Genomic DNA, 13,497 nt, shown 5'->3' with positions numbered 1-13,497 from the left:
CTTTCTGTTACTCTGCCTTTCAAACAAAAACATGTGTAAAAAAGATTCAGGAGACAGATTGTCAAGATTCTTATCCCGGCTCACTCAGCCTGGTAGTCCCATGATCTTGACCAGGGTTACTTCAGCCTTCCATTCCCCTCTTTCCTTCTCTATGAAATGGAGGGGGTGCGAGTGCCTACCTTGGAGGCTTGTTGCAAGAACCAAGTGAGGTGATCAGTGTCCAGTGCTCGGAACAGTACTCTGCATGTGCTCAGCACTAAGTGGTGACTGCCGGGTCTTTCCTGACTGCCACTAGCAGGACTTTTAATACTACCCCACAGTGGAGAGGAACTCTTTCTTCCCTTTAGAAATTATTTCCCTTTTGTGGACCCAAAATACATCCTATACATTCAAAATTGCATGTCGGTCAAGAAGTGTTTTGTGGGTGTGAGTAGAAGGACAATAGAAGAGTATCCATCTGAGCATGCCAGAATAATGTCCAGAGAAGCCCTCAGGACAGGTGGGCACTGTGCTGTAGCATCAGGATCTGGCAGTTCAGGCAGGTGGGGCAAGCTGTGACCGCCGTGATTCCCTTTGCCACAGGTGAATGTTGGTCTAAATTTATAAAGCTGAACTGGGCTGGCCTGGCACAGGGAGTCAGGCTGCCGCTTGGGATGGAGTCCTGCCTCTACTTCCCATCCAGCTTCCTGCTAATGTACCTCGGAGGCCTTAGATGATAGCCCAAGTGCTTGGTTCCTAGCACCTATGTGGGAGAACAGGTTGATTTGCCTGGCTCCTGGCTTTAGTTTGGTGCAGTCCAAGCTGTTGTAGGCATTTGGGGAGTGAGCTAGCAGATAGAAAATAGCCCTCTCTCTCCCTCCCCTCCTGTCTCTTTCACTCTGCCTTTCAAATTATTAACTTTACTTTATAAAGCAAATAAAATGGCAAATGACTATAGAGCCACCAGTTTTTTAAGTTTATTTTTAACTTTTTTAAATGATTTATTTGAGAGGAAGATATAGAGATCGTCCATCCACTGGTTCACTCCCCAAATGCCCACAACAGCCAAGGCTGGATCAGGCCAACACCAGAAGCCCGAACTCCATCAGAGTTTCCCGTGTACGTGACAGGGACCTAAGTATTTGAGCCATTATCTGCTGCCTTCCCAAGCACATTAGCAGGAAGCAGGCTAGGAAGCAGAGTAGCTGGGACTTGAGCCAGCACTCTGAAATGGGATGTGGGCATCCCAGGCAGTAGCTTAACTCACCATGCCGTAACACCCACCCCTGCTTGCTTTTTGAAAGGCAGAGTGACAGAGCAAGAGATCACCACGAGTCCATTCTGCAAATGCGCTGTACAGCCAGGGTTGGGCCGCCCCAAAGCCAGGAGCCACAGACTCCATGAGTCTCCCTTGTGGAGGCAGGAACCCTAATGCTTGAGCCATCATCTGTGCCGCCTGCCACATTAGCAGGAAGCTGAGTCAGCAGCAGAGGTGGGACTCCGATACGGGAAACAGGGATCCCAAGCGGCGACTGACCTTGCCACAGCGCAGTGCCTGCTGCTGATTTTGACTTTCAAAAATAGTTATTTATTATTTGAATCGATACTCTTGAAAAGATACAACTTTTGAAAGCTTATTTAATGTATGTCTGTACTTACTGTATCTATTATTTCTTTGTTAAAATTCTTGGGTACTGAATTCATGTCCTTTTTTAAATTTCTGTTCCCATAAGACTTCACTATCGAGAACCCATGGGATGATCATTTGATTCTCAGACTTCTATCTGGACTTTCAAAACCAGTGAATTCCTATCCAAATGTTTTTGAATGGCAATGCAAACTTCCAGCCATCAAGCCCAAGACCGAATTTCAGTTGGGTAAGAACTACATGAATAATACAACCTTAAATTCTTACTTCTCTATGGGAACTTGATCACTCATGATTGTGAGATTCTCCAGCCTCACGCCACCTCCAACAAAGAATTGTCTGAAGCGTTAAGCGGTGACAACAGGATTGTGATTATTGTTGGCACTGTAACTCAAGTAATTTATAGACAGCAATGTGACAGTGTCTATCAAAATAAAAAATGAACATACTCTTAGACCCAGCCACCTACTTGTAAGAATTTCCTGCAGTTATTGGTATACAGTTCCACAGCAAAGTACAGGCATTGGCAACAGAACAAAGAAGTCTGTTCCGTGATGATGGAAAGTGGTCTCCAAAACAAAACGAAAAAGGCAAAACTGTATTATATGCTGCTACTTGTTTCTCAGAAAGGGAAATTATAATATACATTTCTATTATGTCTGGAGAACCGCTGGAGGAAACTTAACACTAACACAGTTAACTTAGTGGGAGTGGGACAACAGTGGGAACAAGACTTTACACGGTGCATTTTTAGTTTTTTTTTTTGACAGGCAGAGTTAGAGAAAGGTCTTCCTTCCATTAGTTCACTCCCCTAAATGGCCACTACGGCCGGTGCTCTGCGCCAATCCGAAGCCAAGATCCAGGTGCTTCCTCCTGGTCTCCCATGCGGGTGCAGGGCCCAAGCACTTGTCCACTGCACTCCCAGGCCACAGCAGAGAGCTGGCCTGGAAGAGGAGCAACCGGGACAGAATCTGGTGCCCCAACCAGGACTAGAACCTGGGGGTGCTGGGGGTGCTGGCACCGCAGGCGGAGGATTAGCCAAATGAGCCGTGGCGCTGGCCTGCAGAGCATTTTTAATATAATAAATAGATTTTAGGTTTTAGAGCATCTTTAGGCTTACAGAAAAATTGAGGGGAAAGTATGGAGCTCCCATATACCTATTCCACCACATACCTGCACACAATCACAGATTTCCATTAACTTTTTTTTTTTTTTTTTTTTTGACAGGCAGAGTGGACAGTGAGAGAGAGAGACAGAGAGAAAGGTCTTCCTTTTGCCGTTGGTTCACCCTCCAATGGCCGCCACAGCTGGCGCACCGCGCTGATCCAAAGGCAGGAGCCAGGTGCTTCTCCTGGTCTCCCATGTGGTGCAGGGCCCAAGCACTTGGGCCATCCTCCACTGCCGTCCCTGGCCACAACAGAGAACTGGCCTGGAAGAGGGGCAACTGGGAAATAATCCGGCGCCCCGACTGGGACTAGAACCCGGTGTGCCGACACCGCTAGGTGGAGGATTAGCCTATTGAGCCACGGTGCCAGCCTCCATTAACGTCTGCACAAGTGTGGTACATATGTCACAATTGATGAGCCACGGATACACTGTCTATATATTAAAGCCCAGAGTTTACATTAGGCTCCGTGGTTTTGTACATTCTGTGGGATTGACATGTATCCATCATTACAACATCACTGCCTTCAGTGTCCCCTGTGTTTCACCTGCTCATCCCTTCCTCCCGTCTCCCACCCCCGACAACCATTGATCCTTTTACTATCTCTTGTTTTACCCTTTCCAGAATAGCATATGATTGGACTCATACGGTATATAACTGCTCAGACACTTCTTTTACTTAGCATTTAAGGTTTTTCCATGTCTTTTTTTTTTTTCCTTAAGATTTGTTTATTTGAAAGGCAGAGAGAAAGAGAAGTCTTCCATCCAGTGGTTCACTCCCCAAATGGCCACAGCAGCCAGAGCTGTGCCAATCTGAAGCCAGGAGCCAGGCGCTTCTTCCAGGTCTCCCATGTGGGTGCAGGGGCCCAAGGACTTGGATCATCTTCCACTGCTTTCCCAGGCCACAGCAGAGAGCCAGATGGGAAGTGGAGCAGCCAGGTCTGGAACCTGTGCCCATATGGGATTTATGAGATTTATTTATTTGAAAGAGAAACAGAGTAAGAAGCAGAGAAAAATACATCTTTCACCCACTGGTTCATTGCCCAAATGGCTGTAGCAGCCAGGTCTGGGCCAGGCTGAAGCTAGGATCCAGAAACTCCTTCCTAGTATCCAGCAGAGGTGGCAGGGGCTCAAGCTGTTGGGCTGCCTTCTACTTCCCCAAACACATTAGCAGGAAGCTGAATCAGAAGCCGAGTAGCCAGGTTCAAAGTAGCACTTTCATACGGGGGCCTGGCATTGCCACAGCTTAACCCTGTGCCACCACGCCAGGCCCCCGTCGTGCATTCTCAACACAGTGAACGAGAGTCCCTGTGCCACATCCTTGCCAGCATTTGGTGGTGGCAGTGTTTTGGGGTTAGCCGTTCTAGTATCTAGTAGTATCTCTCTATTGTACAGGCCTACCCGTGACAGATTCTTAATTTTTGTGTAAGAAATTCTTTATTCTTGACATCTGAAGGATAATTTCACTGGATGTAGAACTCTAGGTTGTTGGTATTTTTTTGTTTTAACACGTTGCATGTTTGATTCCACTCTCTTATTTGTATGGCTTCTGAGAACTCCGATGTAATTCTTGTCCTTGCTCCTCTGTAGTAAGGCGACTTTATTCCTCTGGCTTCTTTCCAGATTTTCTCTTTGTCCATGGTTTCCCACACTTAGCATATGACAGCCTGGGTGTCAGTTTTATGGTATTTATCCTACTTAATAGTCTCTGAGTTTCCTGGACTTGTGAGTTAGTGTCTGTCATGAAGTTTGGAAAGTCCTCAGCCATTATTAGTCCAATGTTCCTTCTTTTCCTTTCTTCCTTCTCATCCTCCCATTATGCATATGTTACACCTTTTGTGATTTTCCCTAAGTTCTCAATCTGTTCAATTCTTTTTAAAAAAAAAAAAAAAGATTTATTTATTTGAGAGGTAAAGTTACATTGAGAGGGAGAGACAGGTCTTCCATCCGCTGGTTCACTCCCCAAATGGCCGCAACGACTGGAGCTGTGCCAATCCAAAGCCAGGGGCCAAGAGTTTCTTCCGGGTCGCCCATGTGGGTGCAGGGGCCCAAGTGCCTAGGCCATCTTCTGCTTTCCCAGGCCACAGCAGAGAGCTGGATTGGAAGAGGAGCAGCTGGGACTAGAACCGGCGCTCATATGGGATACAAGCACTACAGTCGGAGACTTAACCCACTGTGCCACAGCACCACCCCTGTTCCATTCTTTTAATTTCTTCCTTCCTTCCTTCCTTTTTTGTCTTTCAGTTTTGTTTCTCTCGTCATATCCTCAAGCTCACTGATTCTTCTCGATACTCAGTTTATTGAGGAGATCACGAAAGCCATTCTTCCTTTTTGTCACAATGGTTTATTTTTTATTCCTAGCAATTTCTTTTTCTCAGAGTTTCCATCTCTGTTTACATTTTTTTATTTTTGTACGTTGTCCACTTACCAATTACAGCTATTGGCATACTGATCATCATCATTTTTTAAAAGTTAGTCATCTGATAATTCCAAAAGCTTTTCCATAGCCCTGTTTTTGAATCTTGCTCTCTTCAAGCCATGTTTTTTGTTTTCTGTTTCACCTTTTAATATTTTGTTAGGAACCACATTTACTGTTGTGAAAGGAACTGAGATAAATAGGACCACACGTAGTCTGTGAAAGGGATTGGGATAAATTGGCCTTTGGTGTGCGGTTTTTGCCGGCCTGGTTAGGAGTTAGTCTGTGTTTACTCTTTGCTGTTGCTGTGGGGGTCAGAAGCCAAAAATTTCCTTTGTGTCCTCACTTGTCTCCCATAACATCTCTGGGTTTCCATCGAGACTTTTAAAGTAAGGCCTGAGGTGTGCAGCCTTCTCTGTTGTGGTTCTCCGTATCCCCTGTCCATCTCCCCAGCTTTGGGAGCAGCAGCAGGGTGCCCGTGACCTCAGTTCTCTAAGGTCTAAGAAGAGTTGTTGGTTTTCGGTTGTTCAGCATTTTTGTTGTGAGGGTGGAGGGGTGAATTCCAAACCTCTTACATGCCAACTAGAAACCAGAGATCTACTTTTTCTATATATTTGGTTTTGACATGAATTCTTTTTTAAAAATGTTAGGAATCTTTAAAATTCACCTCTGTGGTTTTCCTCCCTAAAACCAAAACCTTAGTGTGACCACATGAAAAATAACAAGCCCACGTTGAGGGACATTGCACAATATATCTGACTGTTATTCTTTGAAACTGTCAAGGTCATCAAAAATAGGGAAAGTCTAAAGTCATCACAACCCAGAAGAGGCTAAGGAAACCTGGTGATAAAATACGTTGCATCCTGGAATGTGCAGGAAAAACTAACGAAATGAGAATCAAGTGTGGCTTTTAGACAATGGTAACATACCACTGTCGGTTCTTTATTGTCACAAAGAAAGCCTGGTTATGTGAGAGTTAGCGAGCGTAGGGGGCACCAGATTCAGAAGATGCAGAAACTTGACTTCCTTTGCAACTTTTCTGTGAAACAAAAACTGTGCTAAAAATAGGGCTTACTGAAATTAGAGTGGTTACATTATGTGTTCTCAACATCAGTGGTTAGGGGTATAGTTTGTCCTTTTATTTTGTTGTAAAACATGAGTATTTATCCAAAAACATTGTCCGGCACTTTACAGAGGGTTTTTCTGTGTTCTTCCCAACATCTCAGTGGTCACTCGGGGCAGGCAGCCTACTTGAAAGTGTGTGGGGCCGTGTGGCTAAGTGACAGGCCTGGCCGCAGAGCTGCCCGTGGTCCTCCACACAGAAAATCTGATCATGGGCTCTGAGTGGCAGGCATTTGTTCCACTGTCATCCAAGACCTTTCCTAGGGACCGAGATCCATTTTAATGTATTAAAGCAATTCAAACACTAAGAGTATTTTACAGAATCTCCATTTTGATAAAGCCTCTCCTGTTTTGAGTTGCCTGGTCATTTTGACATGTCTGTCTCCCAAGGTTCTTTGATGGTCTATGTCAATCACCTTCTTGGAGAAGGGGCCTTTGCTCAAGTCTATGAAACTACCCATGGAGACGTGGATGACACCAAAAATAAACAGAAATTTACTTTAAAGGTAAGTGATCACAGTAGCTCTATATGACATAGAAATGAATTGTAGTCGGCCTCTTTTTTAAGTTAACGATTTTTTAAAAATTACTTACGTTTATTTTATTTGAGAGGCAGAGAGGGAAAGAGCTTCCATTTGCTAGTTCCCTTCTCAAAAGCCCAGAACAGCTGGGCCTGGCCAAGCCAAAGCCAGTAGCCTGGAATGCAATCCACGTGTCCCACATGCTGGCAGAAACCCATTACTGGAGCCATCATTGCTGCCTCCCAGGGTGTGCATCAGCAGGAAGCTGGAAGAGATGCAACCAAGACTTGAACCCAGGCTTCAGTGTGAGATATAGGCATCCCAAATGGCACTTTAACCACTGTGCCAGACGGCTGTCCCCATAGTGATGTTTTCGTGGTAAGAAACTAACACTATCCGAGGAGAATTCAGGGTTGCCCTGCCACTGAAATCAACTTGGAGTAAGCTTCATACCGCAGAACAGCGCATAGCTTGCCATCACCTTCAACCCACATTCTTTGTTGGGATGGAGGTTACTTTCTTGGAGTCATGGAGTCATTTCAGAATGAGAGAACCAGTATGAATGTCACCTACCTGATTGTGCAGGTGCAGAAGCCTGCCAACCCCTGGGAGTTCTACATTGGGACCCAGCTGATGGAGAGACTCAGTCCAATCTCACGGCACATGTTTATCAAGTTCTACTCTGCCCACCTGTTCCAGAATGGGAGCATATTAGTAGGAGAACTCTACAGTTATGGAACACTACTAGTAAGTGCTTTCATTTCTACCATGTGGACACGACGTACACGTTGGGCTTGTGCCTGGCATATATCTTTTTATGGGGTGATGCCCAGGGGTAAAGCTCCTGACAACATTTCATTAATCTTCTGCAACCAACTCAGGATTCCACTTTGCATTGTTTCTAGAATGCCATTAACCTCTATAAAAATACCCCTGAAAAAGTGATGCCCCAAGCTCTCGTCATCTCTTTTGCCATCAGAATGCTCTACATGATTGAACAAGTCCATGACTGTGAAATCATTCATGGAGACATTAAGCCGGATAACTTCATACTGGGAAACAGGCAAGTGCCTCACTTTTCCTGGGATTCTTCTCCTAACCTTTCCCTGGCAGCCTCTGGTTACTTGTGCTCATGTACCCTGGTCCTTGCTTGTGTTCGGTACAGGTTTTTGGAGCAGGACAGTGACGAGGATGATTTGTCTGCTGACTTGGCACTGATTGACCTGGGTCAGAGTATAGATATGAAACTGTTTCCCAAAGGAACTGCGTTTACAGGAAAATGTGAGACGTCTGGTTTTCAGTGTATTGAGATGCTCAGTAACAAGCCATGGAACTATCAGGTATCGCGTGAAAGCGAGAGATTTCAAAGTGTCATCCTTAATTGCATTTCCTAGGTTGTCAGAATGAACGTGGGCATCTAGTTAGTTTGAACGGGTGTCTTGAGCAGCAGTTGAAGGAGGAACTTAATGTGGAAAGAAGGGGAATCAAGTCTATTCCTAAAGTTTTCCTTCATATTAATCAGTTATCAGTTCTGTAACCAGAAAAGGAGAGCAGATAGAATCCATGAGTTTGATCCTCAGGAAGAGTAATCATCTATCATCTGGGAGGCCTTCAGAGTGGAGGTCAGGCTGTGAAGGGCCAGCCTGGCTTACTGAGCTCACACTGGCCCGCCTGCGTTCCTTATGGCCGGAACGCCCAGGGTGTCCCAGCCCACCTTCCCCACGCAGAACCCTCCCCATGCATGGTGTTGGACACACCTGTGCTGTTCTCACAGGCAACAAGGGAGATTTGTTGGTGATCGACAGTGCTAATCAGATGTCCAGCCAAGTGTGTGGCCAGCTCCAAAAGGTGTTAGAAGTGGACCATTATTGTCCTGAAGGAAGGTTTCAGAATTTTATTTTGTCATTTGCACCTTATTTGAAAGTCAGAGACAGAACAACAGAGAGAGATCTATCATGATTTCTCACTGCCCAGAACTCAGCCCAGGTCTCCCACGTGGGTAGCAGGGGCCCAAGTCCTTGAACCAGCATCTACTGCCTCCCAGGCTGCATATGAGCAGAAAGCTGGATGGGCAGCAGAGGGGCCGGGACTCAAGCCAGGCACTCCATGTGGGATCCACGCATCCTAAGCACTGTCTTAGCCAGCATGCCGAATGCCCACCCTGTCTCCAGAAATTTCAGCGAATTCGAATATTAAATGACAAGGAAAATACAGGTTGGGATAATTGTGAAGTTCTGGTGCTGTGTTAACAAACCCAGTTGCCCAGTTTCCAGGTGAGACTTGTGGCTGTCTGGGAGCCCATGATAGAGGTGGCAAGGATGGGGCCATGTGTCTGGTAGGTTGTCCCACCAGTGAGGCCACAGACTGCAGGATGCTGGCCCAGCCCCTCCTGGGGCGGGGCGGGTGAATGGATGTAGTCCTCTGTCTTCGGGTTTCCCATAGCAAGAGGCCATGGGGTGCCATCAAGAACAAGAGCCAGAGTCCCAGGCCAGGGAGTTGGGAAGACTTGCAGGCTGGCCATGTTGGGGAGGATGGGAGTGTTGTCTGCCCTGCGTGACGGAACAGAGGACTTGAAAAGGACACATTGGCTTGAGGAGGGAGGACAGGACTTTCCCAGGGACTACCTAAGGAGGCACCCATGCTCTGCCATGAGGTTCACAGCCATCGGGGAGCAGAACGCACAGCTTCCCCAATCCTGTGACAAGTCAGCGTGCTGCCTGGGTTGGGCATCTCAGTGTGGTCCTATGTGGATGACTGTCTAGTCACCTGTACTGTGTTTTCTTCATAGATCGATTACTTTGGAGTTGCTGCCACAGTGTACTGCATGCTCTTTGGCACTTACATGAAGGTGAAAAACGAAGGGGGCGTTTGGAAGCCTGAGGGCCTCTTTAGAAGGTGGGTCTTAGCCCTGGGGCCTCAGCACACAGACAGCAAAGCCAGTAGAATGCTGGCTTCACCTGACGGCAAGAGGGTCTCGGCCGCCACACAGAACGCCTGTGCCTCGGGCCGTGTGCTGACAGCACAGGGCTGGCACTACAGTGAGCCAGCCAGTCACGTGGGTCCCCACCTGTGAGAACCCAGCAGCCAGTGCCCTTGTGAGGTCCTTGAGAGCATCCAGCCCGCTCCTTGTGCACTGTACACGCGAGCACTCCTCTGTCCCTCCAGGGGAGCCCTGATGTCACTGAGCGCAGGCTCGCTTCTCTGAGCCAGTGGATTCACACGGATCTACTTTGCTCGGATGTCGCTTAGAAGAGGCAGAGGAAGTGGATGCGAAGGTGCTTTCTAAGTTAGGAAGTAACGTGACGAGAGGCGTCAGGGTGTGAAGTCCCAGCCCTGCGTGACTTGGTTCCTCTGAGACTCTTGTCCATGAGAGTCTCGGCCAGTGTCAGTGACAGCACTGGAGCCCTTCCTGTCGGCACAGTGGCCCACCTGGCATGATGCGTACACAGACAGATGATGGTGCTGGCTTTCAGCCGCTCATGGTGCCACTGGAACTTGTTTGAGGTATAAAAACATACACAGAAAAGTGCACTCATCTTACAGACAGACTCAGGGAATTTCTTACATATGTTGACATCTTTTAAAATTCATTAAACTGAGATTCCCCTTGACTCGCCTCCCCTTACCAAAGCAGAAAGGAGGAAAGAGTTGCCAATAATTTTATGAAATGTCACAGGCCACACATAAATGTTAGGGTCAGGACCTGGAAGAAAACGTGGAATAATTATATTTTGCATATGGAGTCGTCATGTTTAGCAGTTCCTTCGTTCTTCCTCTTGCTCATAGTCAAAGGACCAAAGCTGGGCAGGCTTCCTGTCTGAGGTACAACTCGGGCTATGTCCTGCATTTTCCCCACTGCCTGTGTCCATCTTCGGGAGTTTCTGCTTTAGCCCTAACCACTGTAGTCCTTGCAGCTGTTAAATGGGGTCTCTCTCCTGGGCAGTCCAGCCACTCTGCCTGGTCCTGACTCGTAGGCAGCTGTGATTCTCATTTGGCCGTTTGGCTAAATTACTCGTTTAGCAGCAGGGTATATACAGCAAGCCCAAAGCAGACAGGTTGGTTTTTATGCGTGTGTGTCTTTTTTATTTGTTTTAAGATTTATTTATTTATTTTAAAGAGAGAAAGAGAGCTCTTCCACCCACTGGTTCACTCCCCAAATGGCCACGGTGAGCAGGTCTGGACCAGGCTGAAGCCAGGAACGAGGAGCTGCACCCAGGTCTCACACACTGGGAGCAGGGGCCTAAGCACCTGGGTCATTGCTTCCCCAGGAGCACCAGCAGGGAGCTAGATCAGAAGTGGAGCAGCTGGGACTCCAGCCAGCACTCTGGGGGGTGCCAGCATGGCAGGCTGCAGCTTAACCTGCTACACCACAGTGCCAGCCCCTGAGCAGATAATTTCTTCTTTTTTTTTTTTTTTTTTTTTTGCAGGCAGAGTGGACAGTGAGAGAGAGAGAGACAGAGAGAAAGGTCTTCCTTTTTGCCGTTGGTTCACCCTCCAATGGCCGCCGCGGCCGGCGCGCTGCAGCCAGCGCACCGCGCTGATCCGGTGGCAGGAGCCAGGAGCCAGGTGCTTTTCCTGGTCTCCCATGGGGTGCAGGGCCCAAGCACCTGGGCCATCCTCCACTGCACTCCCTGGCCACAGCAGAGGGCTGGCCTGGAAGAGGGGCAACCGGGACAGAATCCGGCGCCCCGACTGGGACTAGAACCCGGTGTGCCGGCACCACTAGGTGGAGGATTAGCCTAGTGAGCCGCGGCGCTGGCCCAGATAATTTCTTAAAAATAGAAAGTTGTCGGCCAGCGCCGCGGCTCACTAGGCTAATCTTCCGCCTGCGGCGCCGACACACCGGGTTCTAGTCCCGGTTGGGGTGCTGGTTCTGTCCCGGTTGCTCCTCTTCCAGTCCAGCTCTCTGCTGTGGCCAGGGAGTGCAGTGGAAGATGGCCCAAGTGCTTGGGCCCTGCACCCCATGGGAGACCAGGAGGAAGCACCTGGCTCCTGGCTTCAGATCAACGCAGCACCGGCCGTAGCAGCCACTTGGGGGGTGAACCAATGGAAAAAGCAAGACCTTTCTCTCTCTCTCTCTCTCTCTCTCTCTCTCTCACTCTCACTCTCTCACTGTCTAACTCTGCCTATCAAAAAAATTTAAAAAAAAAATAAAAAAAGTTGTCCACTGCAGAGCTTTTGCTAAAAGACTGCCTTAATCAGCTCTCTGCTATGGCCCAGGAGTGCAGTGGAGGATGGCCCAAGTCCTTGGGCCCTGTACCCCATGGGAGACCAGGAGAAGTACCTGGCTCCTGCCATCGGATCAACGCGACGCGTCGGCCGCAGCGCGCTGGCCGCAGCGGCCATTGGAGGGTGAACCAACGGCAAAAGGAAAGACCTTTCTCTCTGTCTCTCTCTCTCACTGTCCACTCTGCTTGTCAAAAAAAAAAAAAAAAAAAAAAAAAAAAAAAAAAGACTGCCTTAAATCATTTTGGGGGAATATGTTTAGACATTTAATTGGATCTTCAGTTTCTCCCATTGATAATAGATTCGGCATTTCCCTTCTTGATGGGTTAATTGCGTTTGGGTGAGAGCTGTGTGTGACTGTCCAGGCCTTGGGAGGCAGCTGAGGAGGGGCTGCCGCGCGTGCTGAGGCCACCTTTCATCTGTGGTGGGTGCTTTGTCCCGCAGGCTTCCTCACCTGGAGGTGTGGGAGGAATTCTTCCACCTGATGCTGAATATACCAGATTGCCACCACCTGCCGTCTCTGGCGCTGCTGAGGCAGAAGCTGAGGACGCTGTTCCAGCAGCACTACGCGAGCAAGGTCAGGACGCAGCGCAACAGGCTGATTGTGCTGCTCCTGGAGTACAAGAGATCGAGGAAATAGAAGTGGACACGGACACTCCACAGAGATAGATCGCTTTGTAAATGCCAGCCTCATCCTGAACCTTCATTTTTCCCCACGTTTATTGTTTGTCAATGTTTGTTAAAAATAAAATCTACAGAGTGGATCCATGTGATGTAGTTGTTATAAATATCGCGGTGAAATATACAATGATTAAGCTCCCTGTGAGGCAGGCTGCCTGGGTACTCTTGGGGAGACAGTTGTGGAAATAATTTGCATGTGAACTTTTTTTAAAATATTTATTTATTTATTTATTTGAAAGAGTTACACAGAAGGAGAGGCAGAGAGAGAGAGAGGTCTTCATCCGCTGGTTCACTCCCCATTTGGCTGCAGTGGCCAGAGCTGAGCCGATCCAAAGCCAGGAACCAGGAGCTTCTGGGTCTCCCATGTGGGTGCAGGGGTCCTTCGCAGGCCATAGCAGAGAACTGGATGGGAAGTGGAGCAGCTGGGACTTGAACCGGCGCCCATATGGGATGCAGGTACTGCAGGTGGCAGCTTTACTGGCTATGCTACAGCGCTGGCCCCCACATGTGAACATTCTTTAGAAATTGCTTTTTAAATACTGACCTGTTTAAGCCAAAAAGAGGTCAAAACAATTTTTCAAAATTTTTGAAAAAAAGCCCCAAACATCCAGACTTTTAATGAATAAAGCTTGCCTGCCCTTTCTCGGCCCTGTTTCTCGTTTAGTGTTTATAACAAATCCTAAGCCTCCCTTTTTAAAATCTCAGGTCTTGAACATTCTTCCTTATAGATCATTAACTCC

General features: G+C 47.8%; 1 protein-coding gene across 1 annotated transcript in view; it reads left to right on the top strand.

The window, feature by feature from the left end:
- Positions 1–12,840, top strand: part of BUB1 (BUB1 mitotic checkpoint serine/threonine kinase) — a 51,358-nt gene extending 38,518 nt beyond the window's left edge. The window contains exons 19-25 of the mRNA XM_051836320.3: positions 1,713–1,856; positions 6,720–6,835; positions 7,436–7,597; positions 7,756–7,913; positions 8,016–8,190; positions 9,639–9,745; positions 12,521–12,840. Coding sequence (XP_051692280.1) covers positions 1,713–1,856; positions 6,720–6,835; positions 7,436–7,597; positions 7,756–7,913; positions 8,016–8,190; positions 9,639–9,745; positions 12,521–12,716 — 1,058 coding nt within the window. The 3' untranslated portion in view covers positions 12,717–12,840. The remainder of the gene's footprint in view (positions 1–1,712; positions 1,857–6,719; positions 6,836–7,435; positions 7,598–7,755; positions 7,914–8,015; positions 8,191–9,638; positions 9,746–12,520) is intronic.
- Positions 12,841–13,497: the final 657 nt, after the last annotated feature.

The sequence above is a fragment of the Oryctolagus cuniculus genome, chromosome 2 (genome assembly GCF_051225735.1).
Source record: "Oryctolagus cuniculus isolate XC-2025 breed Fujian yellow rabbit chromosome 2, ASM5122573v1, whole genome shotgun sequence".
In the NCBI taxonomy this organism is placed as follows: domain Eukaryota; kingdom Metazoa; phylum Chordata; class Mammalia; order Lagomorpha; family Leporidae; genus Oryctolagus; species Oryctolagus cuniculus.
The sequence above is the reverse complement of the archived record's forward strand: the minus strand, read 5'-3'. Positions and strand labels throughout refer to the sequence as shown.